We start from the raw sequence: 18141 nt of genomic DNA on the forward strand, positions 1-18141 counted from the left end.
CAACCCTCAACATATTATTTTACCTGATAACTAGATTCCTAGTCATGGCTTTAGTTCATTTTTAGGTATATCAATGCAAATTGTGGAATTTTTATTTCTGTTTGGTTTTTGGGTAAGTAAAATTTCTATTTGTATTTTTGTGAACACTGTAAACAGTGGCTTATCTTCAGTTTATTAATACTTTTTTTATATTTTAAAGTTATTGCTAGGTCTCCTATAGTCCACCCATTTTTAGAATGAACCTTAAGTCTTTCCAGGTTCCTGCTGGGAGAATTAATCCTTCCCAATTGTCTCATAAAAAAGAGCTTCTATGAATATATCCAAAGAAGAATTGCACCTTCCAATGTTGCATCAACATTATATATTGCTGCCCAACTTTCTAATTGTATCCCAAACAATCTTCTGATATATAGATGCTCATCTTCTGGATCTTTGCCTAGTTTGATGCCTGTTTCAGGTCACCATAATTGCCTTGGCCCAGTGTCTCCAAATTGGTTCACGTTTGCTTGGTGTGAGACAGCACCAACCCAAGAGCCCGTTCCCTTAAGCACAAACTACATGAAGTGCCAGAAAGGAGCACATGGGTTAGATGTATTCCCCAGCACAGCTTTGTACACTTGGGATCCAGAGACCCCTTGTGAACCCTTCTATATAACTAGTTAGGGAAGTGGAAGAATAAAACTTTAATAAGATATTAAAATAATAATTTCCTGCTTTTGCTGTTTCAAACCTTGTAACAACTTTTTTTTTTTTTTTACTGTTTTTTTACAGGTGGATAATGACAACTACAAAGCTCAGTTTTTGAAGACAAATGAGGAGGATAAAATCTTAGAAATTTCTGATTTGAAAGCATTTACAAGGTATTCTGTAGTGATCATTGCCTTTACAGGGGATGTTAATGCTGCACTCCTAGAAGGCAAGCCTAGTTCCCCTGTAATTGTCTCCACTTTTGAAGCAGGTTTGTAATATTTTTTCTACTTTATACAGATCAAAATTCACAGTTTTTCTTTAATTTGACAAATACATGAGGACTTTAAACACAATATGGGCTTTTAATACAGATTTGTTCTCACAATATTCTTTCTTTAATATTTAAAAAGTTGTCAGATAACAAAAAAGGGATGGTTATAAATACTAAGATTTACCTTCAGTTATGCTGGATCCTGTCTTGCTCCATGTAAAATTTGGCTTTGTGGAACACAGCCAACTAGATTACTTCTCTGGGCAATGAAGAGAGAGGTTCTGTCTATACAATACCATGTGTGTATGAGATACCTGTCTTAGTCAGGGGTGACTACTTTGTGGAGGTACCTGTTAAGAGACTACTGAAAACTTCACACAACATCCTTGGTATTGGTGCAAAATTTAAACATTAAAAATTAGGTGAAGTGAATCCTACCGTTTATAAGTGGTATCTGTGCAGACTTGAGGACATTATCTGTGTATTCTCTGTGGAGGGAAGTTCCTGGTGAAGGCCCATAGGAAACTCTGCTTGAGTTAGCTGTTCCACGGATTCTAAATGATCTGGAGACTGAGCTAGATGTTAAGGTGACAAAAGTAGATGATGCTGTGAAGTTAGTCAGAGAAATAAAACTGAGAAATGAGATGTTAAAGAAAAGTAGACAGCATTTGCATTTGCTTAGAAAGCTATAAATAGTACAGAAATATAAATATGTACATGGGGAAAACTTAGTCCTAACTTTACATACATAGATCATGGTTATCGTCTGTCTACTCTCTTTTCTGTTTTTGAATTTTTTTCCATTGTTTAAACCAGCAAACAAGCAAAACAATAAAAATATTTTCTCAAGAGGTATTGACGTTCTGTTTCATTTTAACGAATTATCATCTGTGTATAAAGCATAATTACCTTATCTCTAGAGGGTCTGATGCAGAACAACTTTTTAGTTACATACTCAGGTTAATATCAGATTTAAATGTACTACAAAGTGACTTATTTATCATCTAGCTTTCCTTTGATGTATGAAAATCCAAGGTCCCTATTGAAATGATACTATATGCATATGATATGTATGTGTATAGATAGATATAGATGCAGATATAGATATAGATATAGATATAGATATAGATATAGATATAGATAATCTCCAATGCTTTAAATAAGATAAATTCTAATTATTTCATTACCTATTTCTATGCCTGGAAGATCATATGCTCTTGTGCTGTGGAAAAAGTTGTGTCTGTGTGGTAGCTGGGACTATTCTGAGACAGACAGCATCCTGTGGTGCCTTTTCTGGTAGCTCTTTTCCTTATATCAATATGTGATACATTAGGAGGTGCAGTAAAATTGGAGACGAACAGGTTTATTTTTTTCCACCTCATTTCATCTGGTTTGTACAGCTTAGCATATGGCTTAGTCAGGACCAGTTGACACAGACTTACTGCAGAGAAACCTCAGTAAGCATTTGTTGGCTGGTATAAAAAACCTGGGAAACAGGATGACTGCATCTAAATCCTTGGCTGAGGGAATGTGTTTACCTTCCATCGCTTGATTTCACTATTTAGAGGTCACGCCACATACTTGTCTTCTCAGGTAGAGCAATAAATATTTAGCTGCCTGGAAAGAATGTTACAGCCTTTTCCTTCAGAGAGGGACATTGAGAAAATGATTTATACCTCTGCTGTCTTAAGAATAAGCTACTGGAATCAGCATTTGACAAGATACTGCCTCCAGGAAAAATGCATGTTGTGCTTGTGTCTGGGTGTCAGTTAGTGGAAAAATTTTCCCAAAGATTTAGTTGTGAAAAGCAGAGACCCTTAGGAGCACAGTGGCTTGTTTATATGTTGGGAGAGAGCTTGCTGTTAACAGAGCTGTTTTCAGAAAGGAATACTCACTGACTCGTGCTTCTTGCTTGTCAACTTGTGCAAGGATCTGTCAACCTCAGATGTGTTTTGAGGTATAATGACGCTTTCAGGCTTTTTAAATAGATAATCAGGAAAAAATTTTCTGAGTAGCGACTACTGAGAGTTACCTAATCATTACTTTAAAAGTTTGTAGCATTCAGTGCCATCATTAAGAAAAGGATTTCAGTAGATATTTGACTTTTTATTGTGTTTATGAATATTTGCATATGCGATAAGTATTTGAGAATTTTTAATACAACCCAGAAAATATCAATGAAATAATACTGATATACAAAAAATATAATTTTAATTTTTCAGGTTTTGCTCTAATAGTAATAGTAGTAAACTGATTAAGTGGGTCATTGAAATATTTATTTCAGTGCCTGAAGACCCACCTAACAACATAACTTTTCAGAAGATACCAGATGAAGTAACAAAATTCCAAGTAACATTTGTGCCACCATCTGAACCAAATGGAAATATTCAAGTGTATCAAGCTATGGTTTACAATGAAGATGACCCTGCTGCCATCCAGATTCACAACCTTAGTGTCATTAAAAAAAAAGATCAGTCAGTCACTGCCATGATAGAAGGACTAAAAGGAGGACATACCTATAATGTCAGCGTAAGAACTGATACACTTGTTGGGTGAGGGGGGGGGGGGAGTATTTCTTTTTCTTTGATATACGCGTGAGATTAGTTTGAAACTTTGGCTGAATATGAGATTTTCATGCCAGGAATGTTAGCTGGGGTGCAAAGAGAGGCAAGTGTGAGGAACAAGGGGAACAATGAACAGGATAGAGCAAGTGGGAGCAGGATGCATCACTGGTTTGGATGACCAGTTCATGTAGCAAAGCAATTTGTGACACATAGTCACAAGCACAAGACTAAATGTCTCTCTTAATTCCAGTACTGGCATTGCTCACTGGACATGAAAGGTCCAGTTCTGCAAGGAGAGCTTGCTAGAAGTATGTGCATGAAGTACTTTGAAATAGTCAGAGGCTGGGACACAAGACAAAGAATGATCATTCTTTGAGTGAACTTAATTACTCCTTTTTTAAGAGCTTTGTCATAAACAATGAAGTGTTACCACACTTAGGACTTCAAAGCAATATAAAGTAAGTTCTAGCCTAGTGTGAATGACAAAAGGAGTGTTTCAGCATTTCTTGTTGCTACAGATATATCCAGAACTGTCAAATATGAAGCTAATACAATACTCATTAAAACAAATGTTTGTTTTTTTAAGGTGTATGCAATTAATGGTGCTGGTGCAGGGCCAAAAATTCAATTGAAAATAACCATGGATATCAAAGGTATGTCCCATAAAGTATGCTGTATCTGAAATCTCTATAAATTCTGAAGAAATTGCTCTTCCACCTGTGATTACACAGCTGTGTGCCTTGAGCTAGTATTTATGGGCTGCATAATGTAGGAACAAGAATGTATCATTGATCTCCTTGAATTGTAGTGTTCAGTTTTGCTGATCATTTGCTATTTGTATCAGAAGCATACTGTCAAACACATGCAGACTCATTGAAATAATCATATCAAGTTCAATATTTCAATCACTATCAGCAAATAACTTAGGATATGACATAGGAATAGCTAAATATGCAGTATCACAGTTGTCAAAGTATTAATTGAAAAATTAAAATCACTCTTTTTATTGTTTTTTCTTTTAATTGAAAATTATATATGTAGGCATTTATCAGAATATAGTTTTTAGAGGCTTAAGATAGTAAGTGAAACTAAGTTGTCCCTGAAAATATGCTGGAGATTTTTTTTGCATAACTCAGCTGTGTCCCTTAACAACGTACCTCCAATGAAAATATTGTAAAACAGAACTCTGTGGTATATCTTTTCTTAAAAACAGAACCACCAAGGCCCAAAAAGAAACCAGCACCAGTTTATGATACCAATGGAGCATTACTTGTCACAGATACAACAATTACAATCAGAATGCCAATTTGTTATTACAGTGATGATCATGGCCCTATCAAGAAGATACAAGTTCTTGTTGTGGAAGCTGGAGGTAGAGTTTAATAAATTCCCTTGAAAACTCTTTTCAGGTTCAGGCTGTTTGTCTTTTTAATTTGTTTCTTGGATTTCAGTAATTTCATTTTAGAGGACAGACAACAAAGTCACTTCTGCTGTGGCAACAGCACTAAGGGCACACAATACCTGTGGGCTGGGTACTGGATTCTGGGAATGCTTTCCAGTGAAGTGTCTTCCATGCTGTTTGAAGCCACCGATATTATTCAGTCCCTAATTTTATCACTGCAGTTCTTTATTTTCTGTTTCGTTGAAAACCACCCCAGCATTTCACATTTGTGAGTATAAATAAATATGAGACTTTTGGGGTTTGGCAAGGTTATTCTTCTGTTGCTATTAGAGTTGCCTGTAAAAGAATGCAGCCATGTGCAGTTGATATTTCCATTTCATTATGGGGGCAGAGAGTTATATAAATCCCCTCTGCACACTGTGGGTAAGAATGTTTATTCCCTTGTATGGGCTGATGAACATTTACGTGTGCGAACAGTGCTGTGAAACCTTTTGAGTAATTGCTTACCAATGTGAGTGGGAGTTTTATGACAGGAGAGCTCATGGTCAGGCTTACTTTACCTAAGAAGGACAGACTCCAGGTATTTAAATACCCTATTTTACTTGGTTTCAAAGTATAGAAGTAAAGTATGCACATTAAGTGAACACACCTTAAGTGTCTCACCTTCTTCTGAATTTTGAATTTTAGCACTAATGCTAATGACACTTAGTTCATAATTATTGCAGTGAAGAGTCTCTTGAACTGAAAGATAAATGAATACCATGCTAAGCCACATTGTGAAGATTTTTCTCATGAGCTGCTGTGTAGTATCCACGTATGGATATCTAGTAATTTAATTGTGAAATAATCCTTTGCTAGCTAGCTAGCCATGCTCAGTTTCAGAGTTGAGTGTCTTGTGCAAATAATATCCTCTACAGGCAGAACTGCTGTGTGAATATGCCTCTCAGTTTTTCTAGTTGTGATTTAGTTGGCTTACTCAGAGTTAACAAAACATGGATAGTGTGGATAGTAAGGAAATTTGGGTTTAAGTGGAAATTCAGTTATAGGCTTATTTGTGTAAATTGTACCAACAGCATGCTAAGCTCTTAAAAATAAATTTCTTATGTAACTTCTTTAATTGCAGTCCGGTTAGAATGTAAATTGTATCTATTATTTCTTTTCTTGACAATAGCTCAGCATGATGGGAATGTTACCAAGTGGTATGATGCCTACTTCAACAGACCAAGGCCATATTTTACAAATGAAGGTTTTCCAAACCCACCATGCATAGAAGGAAAAGAAGACCTGAGTGGGAAAGAAGAGATATATGTCATAGGTGCTGATACTACATGTCTGATACCAGGCAGTCAAGACAAAATATGCAATGGCCCACTGAAACCAAGAAGGCAGTACCTGTAAGTACATTTGTCTTCATGTTTGTCCAAAAGAAAGATTTAAGTATAATATAGATTTATGCAAATTCTCAAAACATATAGTTAAATTAGAAAAGGAGGAAAACTGATCATCATATGTATCTAATTTTAATTTTTGCCTGAGTCTAGATATGGGAGACAATTTTTTTACAAAATTTTCAAGCAAAAAAAGATGCTTATTGAGTTCTTAAATTAAATAAATCCAAATTTGAGATAAGTAATTCACACTGGAATTTTTTATACATTTAAGATTTTGACACACTTCTTGCTGTCTGTCATAATGTCACTTTTGCAGGTGGAAAATTATTTAAAATTATGTTATACTAAACTTAAATATGTTTTTTTAGTTTGTAAGTGAAACCATACTTAAGAAAATGCACATCAACTTTATTTCATTACTTCTCCTGGTTTTCTTTCACAGATTTAAGTTCAGAGCAACTAACATTAAAGGGCAGTTTACGGATTCTGACTATTCTGACCCTGTCAAAACATTGGGTAAGAAGACTGTAATTTACTAAACTATTTCTCTAAAGTCTACACAATTCCATGTTTCTTTTTAATACAGTGGTTTCCACTAAGTCAGTAATCTCTGTGTTGTTGGATGCAGTTTAACTAGAATGACTGAAGAAATATATCCATTGCCTTGTATGTCCTTTTGAGGTAAAGGGATTCTACAGCCTGGACTGTTAAATGAAGAGGCATTATTGACAAAGTTTGTGTGCAGAGATTCAAAAACCAGTACAAATGTTGCCAGGATAGTTCATCTTGTTTTGCAAACTGCCAGTAGCTGTTCTGTTTGTGCTGTTTCCTTCTGTGTTGTATGTGGAACAAGTACTGGATGCATGACAAATTGACTGGGTGCCCTGGACCAAGGAATGGTGGCTGAATGGAGTTCATCTGGCTGGCAGCTGTTCCCTAGTGGAATTCCCCAGGGCTCAGTATTTGGCCATTCCTGTTTAATGTCCCTGTTGATGACCTGGCTGAGGGGATCTAGGACATCCTCACTCAGTTTGCAGATAACACAAGCTCAGCAGGAGTGTTGATCTGCTGGAGGGCAGGAAGGCTCTGCAGAGGGCTCTGGACAGGCTGGATCAGTAGGCCAAGGCCAACTGGATGAGGTTCAATAAGGCCAAATACTGCATCCTACACTTGGGTCCCAACAACCCCATGCAGTGCTGCAAGCTGGGGACAGAATGATGCCCAAGGGATAAAGCAGCTGGGAGTGCTGGTCAACAGCAGCCTAACATGAGCCAGCTGTGCCCACATGGCTGAGAAGGCCAATGGCATCCTGGCCTGGATCAGCAATAGTGTGGCCAGCAGGACCAGGTACAAATATTGTCCCCCTGTACTTGGCACTAGTGAGGTCACACCTTCAGTCCTGTGCCCAGTTCTGAGCTCCTCAGTACAAAAAACATTGAGGTGCTGGGTGCTGGAGCATGTTCAGGGAAAGGTAATGGAGCTGATGAAGGGTCTGGAGCACAATTCCTGTGAGGAGCAGCTGAGGGAGCTGGGGTCATTTAGGCTGGAGAAAGGGAAGCTCAGGAGAGACCTTATCACTCTCTACCTCAAAGAAGGTTGTGGCAAGATAGGTGTCGAAATCTCCTCCCCAGTAACAATCAATAGGACAAGAGGAGAGGTGGTGACAGGGGAGGTTTAGGTCAGATATAAGGAAAAATTTCTTCACAGAAATAGTGCTAAGATTTGAGCAGGCTGCCAAGGAAAGTGGTAGTCACTATCACTGGAGGTATTCAAAAGATGTGTAGATGTGGCACTTAGAGACTAGATTTCTGGTGGCCTTGGCAGTGCTGGGTTAGCAGTAGGACTTGATGATCTTAAAGGTCTTTTCAAATCTAAATGATTCCATTATTATATTCCAGTGAGCTTAATGGCAGGTCATTTGAGGGCATGACCCTTTAGCCCCTTCATCCTTTAGATATAGAAAAAGCTCTATATTAATTAATAAATTAATATTGTCTAATAGAATTCATCTGGTTCTAAAGTCACTAGCAAATAGGCCAGCAGTTATTTGGTTGGAAATCAAACATAATTCTTTCTTGGCCAAGTTGATATACCCCCAAAACTGGGAATGGCATCTCTTGTAGCAGATTGCAATAAGATCTGTTAGTTCTTTTAATATATTTGTAAGTCAAAAACTTACTTAGCTCAGCCTTAGCCCTGACTTTCTGAAAATGGATATCAAGACAACTGGATGACTACCCAGAAGAATTTTAGTGGGCACATATTTTTCATTTGGCATTCATCTCTGTGATATGAGCTCCCTTATTCATCTAATCAATTTTAGGAATTTGTTACATGATCTGATACTGAAGACCTTGAAATGCTAATTCATTACCTGAATAATCTGAAAGGATCTGGTACTATTTCTCCAGCCCAGAATGCTTTGGAAAGTGCAACATAAAAGTTGTCTTTATATGTTCTGAGTTTAAAAGTTTTAAGCAAATGAAGCAAATATTTTTACCAGTAGGGGAAAGATAGTGTGTCCAATCAGGGAAAACAAATTTACTGGAAATGAGTCCAACTGTATCCCATCCTCTGGGTAATTTTCTCCTTTCTAACAGAAAAATCCGCAATACTTAGTGGCAGGGAGATAGTGTAATTCGTTGCCTTATGTATTGTTACTGAAAACTTGCAACATTTTCTACCTTGTACATGATAAATAAGCAAGATCTGTTTGTATGCTGAATAAAATGCAGCAGGGAAAAAAACCAAAACAGGGGTAAATTCCCCAGCTATGAGGAGAAATGGGTCTCCTCATACCCATCCAATGCCTTCTATGCTAAACTTCAACATCAAGCTGTGCTTTTTAAGGCCAGATTACAGCATACTTTTGTCTGGTCTTAGCTTCTAAATTTCAGAGCTTCTAAATTTCATTGTAATTCCATCTTATGTGGAATAGATAATCAAAAGCTCTTCGAAAGCTTTCTTACAAGTGTTGGGAAATCAACATCAAGTTGATATATCACAAGTGATGCAGCTACGGCAGTTGAATGGTCCTGAAGATAGAGCACTCTCTTGACACATGGCATGAGGAACCTTGCCCAAGAGTTTCCTTAGAGAAGATGTTTGGTTATAGGAACTTCCAGATTGCTCTAGAAATATAATTCAGAAAAGATGCCAAAAAGTCAGCTTTTATAAATCTTTGCAACCCAATTACTTCTACTGCACTCAAAACATCAGCTGCTCTCCAGGAGAAATTTATGCTGCCTGGAATCCAAATTGCAATTTTATTTTAAATCAGATAGCTTCTTTAATAATAATCTTTAATAATAATGTAGGTTTCCAACATTATACTTTCATTTTATGAGCTGAAACATTAATTTAAATTCTGGCAGATGTATTCATACCAGTTCAAAAAATCCTACATTGCTCTGGTTTCTAAATCTACTGATATAAAAAAATCTTTGATTTGGAGAATAAGCAAGTTAATATTTTGGTGCAATTTAATATTATGTGTTTGAAACAGAAAAAATATAGAAAATTATGAGAAATCATTTTGTGAGACATGTCAGATGCTCTTGTAGATAATAGGAATTTTGTTAGGGAGGAACACTGAAGCAGAAGTCATGGAAATATACAGCTGCTGCAATGTTTTTTAATTATAGTAAAGGATGCATTTTAATAGGGCGCCCACCCACCCAATCATATTTGTTGTACCACAACCTTCTTTTGACCCAGAGAGGGGGAGTTTATTCTTCACAATCCATGACTCTCATTGCAAAGTTATTGTCCATGCTACAATGAAAGGTCAGCATTTTTCCATAAGATAATTAAGGTACAGTGATAAATACTGTTTAAACTTGTAATACATTAAGGCAGCTTGTAACCTTTTTGTAAACTCCAATGGTTTTTTAGATCACTCTGGGGCAACTGGTAGTTCTGTGTAAGTGCACCTTTTCCATGTTAAATATAAAGCTGATGAGACAGGAAATAATCAAAATGGGATTTCCTGACACTGTCTTTTGCGTAGAAACTGACCTTAAGGTATTTTATTATTGCAATTTTTTATCATCATGTATTGAGTGCAGTACTTCAGAATTATACATTATGATATTCTCTATTTTGTCTCCTTTTCCATGCCCATGATTATCTCTACAGACATTCCTATAAAGATATGTTTAGTCCTCCCCTGTTGCAAAGAAGCATGAGAAAATGTGGGGTTTTAATTCTTGGTTGGCATCCTACCAGCAGTGTTTTTTTTAATAACATTTGCATTTTTTGGATTAATGTTAATTGCACATTTTAACATAGACTTCAATGTGCAGTGCAAAATAGATATAACTTTTGTAGAGGTTTCTTTGGATATTCTTCTCTTCTTTCACTTTGCTAACACTTTTGCCCTATCACTGTGAAAAGTGAGTGGCAGGAACTTTTTCATTCCTTTTCTCATTGAAATATTTTTGTATGTACTTGGTTTTCTATCCTATTATCTTAACCTAATATTAAACTTTTTCTTTGTAATGTCCAGTGTTGCATCTAAAATTTTAATAATGCAGTGGAAGGATTGTTTCAGGTGTTTTTCAAACTATACTGAATTCTGTTGTCTGTCACTTCATACAGGCCTGATATTGCTCATTAATGTCCGTGTCAGTCTATAATAATCTTGCACTTTCTTCTGATAAATTTCTAACTAGCCTACTGCTTCCTATGCTGTATTATTGTAGCTGATTATTCCTGCCTACATGTAGAACCATGCACTTGTTCTTACAAAAGTTTATCCTACTGTTTTAAGGTGACTTCTTCTGATAAATCAGGATCATTTTGAATTTTAATCACATTCTCTTGTGTACATCAGTCCAGATCATTTGCAATATACTCTCAAATCCAAAAATCATCCAAAAAGCCAAGACTATGGTGTTTCGCAGTGTGTCCTTGGGAGGATGTCATTCCTTGTCTGGGAAATAGTTTCATATGGCAGGAAGCAGTACATTTTCTCCTTCTCCCTGAGGCTAAACAGGAGCTAAGTTTTTCTACAGTGGACCATCAAGTGGAGGTGAATGTCAATAAAAGGGAACAATACCAGCAGTGGAATTCCCTTGCTTTTCTTATTTTCACTGTTGTCTAAGAGAAAAAGAGGGTGAGTTTGAGGTACAGGATTACAGGAAGGGTGGGAAATTAAATGAGCCCCAGAAATTTAGCATTATAGAAGTTCAGAAAGAGATCTAGAAACTACTAAGCTAAATAGTTTACCAGTTTTTGAATGGGCTTTCATTCTCACCTGGAAGGACTGATTAGAATACTAACACCTTTACTTTGCTATCATAGAGGCCTTTATGATTACTTTTGATCTACTACTGGTGGTTATTCCTAACAATATCACCAATTCTCACATAAACCAGGAGCATGAGTTATTGGTCAGTGAGGCAGATTAATCCAGAAAGTTCAGATCTCATCATTAGTTCAGTTCTTTCAGCACCCTTAGAATACCTCCAAAAATAGTATGTTTTACTTTGTGTCTGTGAGTGGCAGCTGCAGGTCTCGTTTGTTTGGAGTTGTGTCTCCCTTTTCCACTTGAGGAACTGGAGCAGTCCTGCAGAGACTGAAGCAGGAGCTGAGCTCAGGCCAGTGCTCAGACTGATGTTACTGCAGTATAGACTGACCTTAACCTGTTCAGCAGGCAAAACTGAAAAACACCAGGCAACACCTGCACATACAGCTGTATTAAAATAATGTGTTGGATAGATCAGCAATGGTTAGGAACCCTTACATAAACTCTTTCTCGTTTTGATATACTTTTCTTTCTGAAGCAGCTCTTCAACAAACATAACATGAGTGCAGTTATACAGAGACTGAAAGGGTCTTCCATTATTCCCTAATTTCATATTGTCAGAAATTTAAAAATTCTAAAGAGTCTACGATATATTAGCTTTCTGCTTTCTGTTGCAGGTGAAGGACTGACGGGAAGATCTGTAGAAGTTGTCCTTGCTGTTACTTTGTGTATAATTTCAGTTGTTCTTTTGGTGGCTGCAGTGTACGCTTTTGCAAGGTGAGATTTATACATTCTTGCCATAGCTGGTTTGAAAACACTCAAAAATGGTTTAAAGAAGAGTTGAAACTGTCCTATAAGTGCAACTAATCTGTAATTACAAAATGTATTGATTTTTTGGTTGGGTGGTTGTTTTGTTTTGTTTTTTTATGTAGAACTTTAGGGAGAGAGAACTCACAAAAATTGAGTCTAGTGAGGGCAACCTCCATAGATGAAGAAAATTCAACTTCTCCAGAGGGTAAATCAGAGTGGTGGCCTTTCTTAACCTTTCAGAGCCACTTCTCTATTGACAGATCAGAGTGTCAGCTGGTTGTAGTTATCATGATGGCTAATACTATCTACAGCTGGGTATGAAGTAAATATTTCAATTATATTTTCTGTTTTCCTAATAAATTTATCAGTTAAATACATTGAGTTCTCACATGGGGAACACAAATTGAGTTTTAATTCAAGTAGTGAACAAAATATCCATGTAAAGAAGCAGGATGTGTAGTGCACACACGGTGCTAGTTTCCTCATTCATCAGTTCTGTTCTTACTCAGCTGCATTATTCAGGCATTACCAAAGAATTTATGTAGGAAAACTAAAAGAATACATCATGTAGATTCTTTCCTCTGAATTTTAGGCAACATAAATTTCACTAAATTACACCGTTATGAGGGGGACAACAAAAAAAGCCAAGGAAGGATTCTTGGCAACCATTTTTCAGTTTCAGCCTGTCAAATCAAAGCATTGACATATGTGTCCTTAAATATTTTGCATGTGTATTTTTCACTGTTATTTTCCATTTAGAATTCGGCAAAAGCAAAAAGAGGGAGGCACATACTCCCCACGAGATGCTGAAATTATTGACACAAAATTCAAACTGGATCAGATGATCACAGTGGCAGACCTGGAGCTGAAGGATGAGAGATTTACACGGTAAGCATACTCCTTAGGCAAAATAGTAGCCCGAAGGGTCTGTAGCCATGACCCCTTTCTGACCTTTGCTTGTTTGGAAGTGTTTGTGCTGTTCTTATTTACACAGGTCACTGAGATCCTTTTTCAAAGAATGACCTCCATCCTCAAGACACTTCTCACTAGCTTTTAGAAAATCACTTAATCTTAAGCCCTTTTTACAACAAGATAAAAATCTAAGTGCAAATCACTGTTTAATTGTTAGCCAAAGAAGGGTTACATGTTTTAAACATGCAGAATTTCTGAGTGTTTTTAATGGCCCAATTTTTTGTTTAGGCTGCAAAATTGCACAAGCTTTCTGAAACAGCCAGACTCCTGGAAGTCCCTGACAACTAATTCAAGAACAAATCAACTAGCTCAAGAGCAAATCTGTCATTGTTAATTGACATTTTGAAAACATTTGTCTTTTTTGAAAAAGGGATTGGCATAACATCTGGGTTTCTGTGGAGCTCAGCGCACTGGCTATCCTAAAATCTACTCATTTAAGGTGCATGCAGCAATTCACATTTTGTACCTGACAAGAAATCTTGTCACAGATATTTATTAGAAGAATTGCTTTTTGAGTTTCAGAAATGTTGATATTATTCAACAAATAAATATACAATGATGATTATAATATAAATATAATGGTGATATCAATAATATGTGACATCCAACTATGTCAGAAATATTTGGTGAACGTTCTTCACCTGTCTGTATTTTCCCTGCTGTCTCACAGATGAAACACTGTGGTAGGCAGTCTCCTTAAAGACGAGAAGCCCAAAATAGTCTTGTCCTAGTAGCCAGATATCCTACTGTTGCAGACTAGGAATAGCTGGAAGATGAAAGGTTGTAGCTGTTGACCTGGGGTTTTTGTGTATGTCTGTGTGTGGTACAGAGTAAGTTGATTGCATGTAAAAACCTGTTCAAAATAGAGCACACAAGAATGGCTGCTGGTGACAGATGAGAAAACATACTGGGAATCATCTGGAACTCATTGATGTAAGGCCTGGGGTATGTCCTGTGCGGGGCACTTGCTCAGATAGCAGAATTTAGTACTGCTAATAACAGTGCAAAGCATCCTCTAAAGGCAGAACCATTGCCAATGCACTGCAGTAACTGTGCTTCAGATGAATTATCTCCATGGATTTTCAAAATTACCTTGTTTCCACATTGTTAGCTGAATAAGAATAGTACTAATGTTGTTTATGTACTAAAGTGTTAATGGATTTTACTTCCAGATACTCTTCATTTTTCTTTAGACGCAAGGAGATTTTTGTCATCCAGTAAGTTTTTGTATTATTGAAACAACATGGTGTGCTTTCCATTCTCTTCTCTTAACCTGTGTGTTATCATACTATAGCAAATGATACAGCTAATCAGAATGAAGCATCAATCTTTGCAGATATTCTAATGGCAAACAATGATATTTTTCATAGTGAAATCGTGTATATTGTTAGTCTCTGATGTTGAATTAATGGGCTCCCACAACTATTTTCAAATAAATCAGGGTAATTTTTAAATGGAAATTATAACACAGTATGGCAGTATCGCCTTGGTGTAAACAACCTATCCTTGAAACAAAAGCAGTGTAAATGTGACATAAGAAACATGCTGCTTCTTTCCTTTGGAAGTTAGGATATATATACTTAAGAGAAATTTGGTCTTTTCCTCAACTTTCTTTTGTACTCACACTGCAGCTGTTTCATACTATGTTCCTGCAATCTCAGCAACATACCCACACAGTCAAATCCTTTGTTGGTTTGCAGATACCATTCTGCCACTTTTCTGTCTGAATTATCTGTATTTGAAATTTTTACAGTCTCAAACTCTAAAGGGTAATTGAAAACTGTAATATTTCATACTTATGTACACTTCATTATGTGATTTATGCACAGCAAGACCTTTACTGGATAGTGCTTCAGCAGTTTTAGTTACGTTACCCTTATTTTAATGAGTCAGTCTCACTTTTTGGTTTGCAATTTGCCATGTCCTTCCATCTCTATGTTCCTCCTCCCTCTTTCCAACTGTCCTTTAATGGCCAAAAGCAAAGACTTTCTACTTCTGTCATTGTAAGGCACAGGATGGAGCTGCTAAAATTTTGGATTATTATTTTTCAAACTGCACTGGCACTGAACCTACAGCAGGCTCCTTGCCCAGGTCCTTTGCTGAACATTATGACAAACTGATGAAGTATAGGCACTAATTGAGAGCTCCTCAGGACAGGATTCATGACTTCTTTTCATCTGGAAGACAGAAAATGTGCCCTGAGGAACTCTCCTAGATAACATACATATAGTAATGAGGGGCAGGATGTGCTTTATCCATCAAAAATTCTTTAGTTTATTTTGGCTTTTGTTTTTTTAAGCCTCTAAGAATCTTTCACTATGTGTATTATTCTGTTCTGGTAAAGTCAATGACAAGAAGGGACATTTTATGTGTCTCTAGTGCTGTCTTTAATATAGTTAATCTTTCCTGGTAATGACGAGTTGTAACAGGGAGCTGGCAGAAGCATGGCAGCAGTACCAAGGCAGCTTACTGCAAAACCTAATGACTAAAATGTTTTTGTTTCCTGTTTTTAGACTTCCACAGTTGCACCATAAAAGAACTTTTGTACCTGTTGCAACTGGGGAACAGCTATGCTGAAGTCAATCACAGTCCCAGATCTTGACCTGATCATTCTCATGATTTGTGGCTAAAGCAGTGACATGTCAGCATGTTTAGTTACAGTATTTAATGCTGATGACTGCAGTCTAACTTGCACAAATTTCCCATGTGTTTGAGATGGGCATCACTGCATCTGCACTACCTACATTGGCTGCATTTAGGCAGCTGTCTCAGCTGTGTTTGCAGAGCTCGCTGTGTCGCAGTTCGTGGCATCTTGCGAGTGTATGAGGAGGGCACAGATGGGCAGATTCCTTTTCCAGACTGGCAAGTTTGTATTTTTCAGGCAGCAGAAAATCAACTGAAATCTGGTCCAGCTTCACCCTGAAAGGGCAATGGGGAGTTTGTTTGAAAAGCCTAGATGAAAACAGGACAATATAGATTTATTCTCACTAGCTATTAATCACTCAATTCACTGCTCATTTGAAGGGGGTATTTTGGAAAACAGGGGTTTTTGTCACTACTCTGACATTATATTATTCAGCTACTATAAATCAATAAAGGCACACACTTGCAGCTGACAGAGTTCATCCATAGAATCAAAATAGTCTGGACTGCTCTATGAGATCCCTCTTGCCTTTCTCTCATCCATTGTCTCCTCAGACATTCTCTCATACTTGGTGGATTGCAGCTTATGATCTTGGCTCATATTCTCAGAAAATTTTGCAGCTGGTATCTCATGAGAAAAACAATAAATTAGAAAAAATTTATTTTCTGTATGAATATGACTGTAAATACTTTTCATCATTCTTAGATCAAAAATTCAACATCTTGAAGCCCAGCAAATGTTCAGTATAGGTTAATCAAAACATTATATTTCACACATTTTTATAATTTTTTAATATTAAGTATTTTGCACTGTAAAAGTCAATTTGAGTAGGGAAAGAGAAATTTAAAAGTGCCAAGCATTACATTTTGACAATTTTGAAACTTTTTTGTGGGTAACTTTTTTTTTTTTTTGACTAGGAAATTAAAGGAAAATCAATACTAGTCTTTTAAAATAATAAAAATCATTAAAAATATTATTGACAAACTTCAGTGGCTAAAATTACTAATTCTAGCTAGTACATATACACTCACTCTCAACAAGTCTTTCTTAAGCATTTGACCAATTGGATGTAGTTTCAGAGGGCATGCAGGGAATTAAGTCCTACAGAATTTAGTGGAAAATGTGATCTTCTTTATGAATCCCAAATGATAACTTTGAATGTCTGGGACAAACATTGCATTCCATGATGGTGGACATGGTGTGAGACAACAGTAAAAAACAACTTTGTTCAAAACATACATAGCCCATCAATCTAAACTGGATTAAACACTGTTTCATTAAACTCACTGAATATATATATATACTGGATGCACTTACCTGCATCACTTACCTGACTTAGAACAGGTCCACAGGGTTTGCCAAGTCACTCTTCAAGGCAGACACTAATCTTCTGTGAATAAACTCTATCCCTAAATTTTCAGTGTGTGCCAGGTTTGGTGAGATACAAGTTACTCCTCCCTGTTCCAGGTGCTTACCTAGGAGAAAACTTCTCTGGCACCCTACTTTTGCAGTGGTTTCCACAGCAAGGATGAAGCTATTTAGATCCCTGTCTTTTAAAAATCTGTCCTTGAGAAGTTGAACCTTGTGGTTGATCATTTTAGGCTTTTGTTTCACTCTGTGTGAGACAGCTTGTCAAGAAAGTGAGGTCAGAAGAAATATTTCTGCATGACAGCCACTGTAGCCCCTGCAAATACCAGGTAATTATGGCAAAGTGTTGTAAAGAAAAGGATTGTCTGATCTCATCTTTCCTATATACTATGCATTCAATGGGTGTCTATATTTGAGCTAACAGTTTTGCCCACACATTTATTCCTATAGACCAGCTTGATACTTGGTGTAGACAGACCTGTCTTCCTTTGAGTAGGAATAGGCTTGGCTTCTGCCTTGTCTTTTTCTTTAGCAGGTTTCCCTTTAGTAATTAGCTATCAAAAAGAGGCTTCCTGAAGTTTGTGCTCCAGGAGAACAAGGTTTGTGGATCTATGTGTCCTGGTTCAATGGAAGAAATGAGCATGTGTTCTCTTTCCTTAGGCCTTTAATATGTAGGAAGGGTTAAGCTCAATATTGCTCTCAATTAACTTGTTAAAAATTAGTTCCTCTGTTGGTCCTAGGAAGTGTCAGTGGTGCTTATGAGTTAAGCCTTTTGCCTACA

The 18141-nt window shown here is 36.8% G+C and overlaps 1 protein-coding gene across 1 annotated transcript in view; it reads left to right on the forward strand.

Annotated features, from left to right (window-relative positions):
• PTPRQ (protein tyrosine phosphatase receptor type Q) overlaps positions 1-18141 on the forward strand; it is a 99480-nt gene that overhangs the window by 61086 nt on the left and 20253 nt on the right. The window contains exons 28-35 of the mRNA XM_059472321.1: positions 772-958; positions 3246-3490; positions 4112-4178; positions 4739-4897; positions 6099-6321; positions 6761-6834; positions 12244-12343; positions 13136-13264. Of these exons, the coding sequence (XP_059328304.1) occupies positions 772-958; positions 3246-3490; positions 4112-4178; positions 4739-4897; positions 6099-6321; positions 6761-6834; positions 12244-12343; positions 13136-13264 (1184 nt within the window). The remainder of the gene's footprint in view (positions 1-771; positions 959-3245; positions 3491-4111; positions 4179-4738; positions 4898-6098; positions 6322-6760; positions 6835-12243; positions 12344-13135; positions 13265-18141) is intronic.

This window comes from Ammospiza nelsoni, chromosome 5 (genome assembly GCF_027579445.1).
Source record: "Ammospiza nelsoni isolate bAmmNel1 chromosome 5, bAmmNel1.pri, whole genome shotgun sequence".
Lineage (NCBI taxonomy): Eukaryota > Metazoa > Chordata > Aves > Passeriformes > Passerellidae > Ammospiza > Ammospiza nelsoni.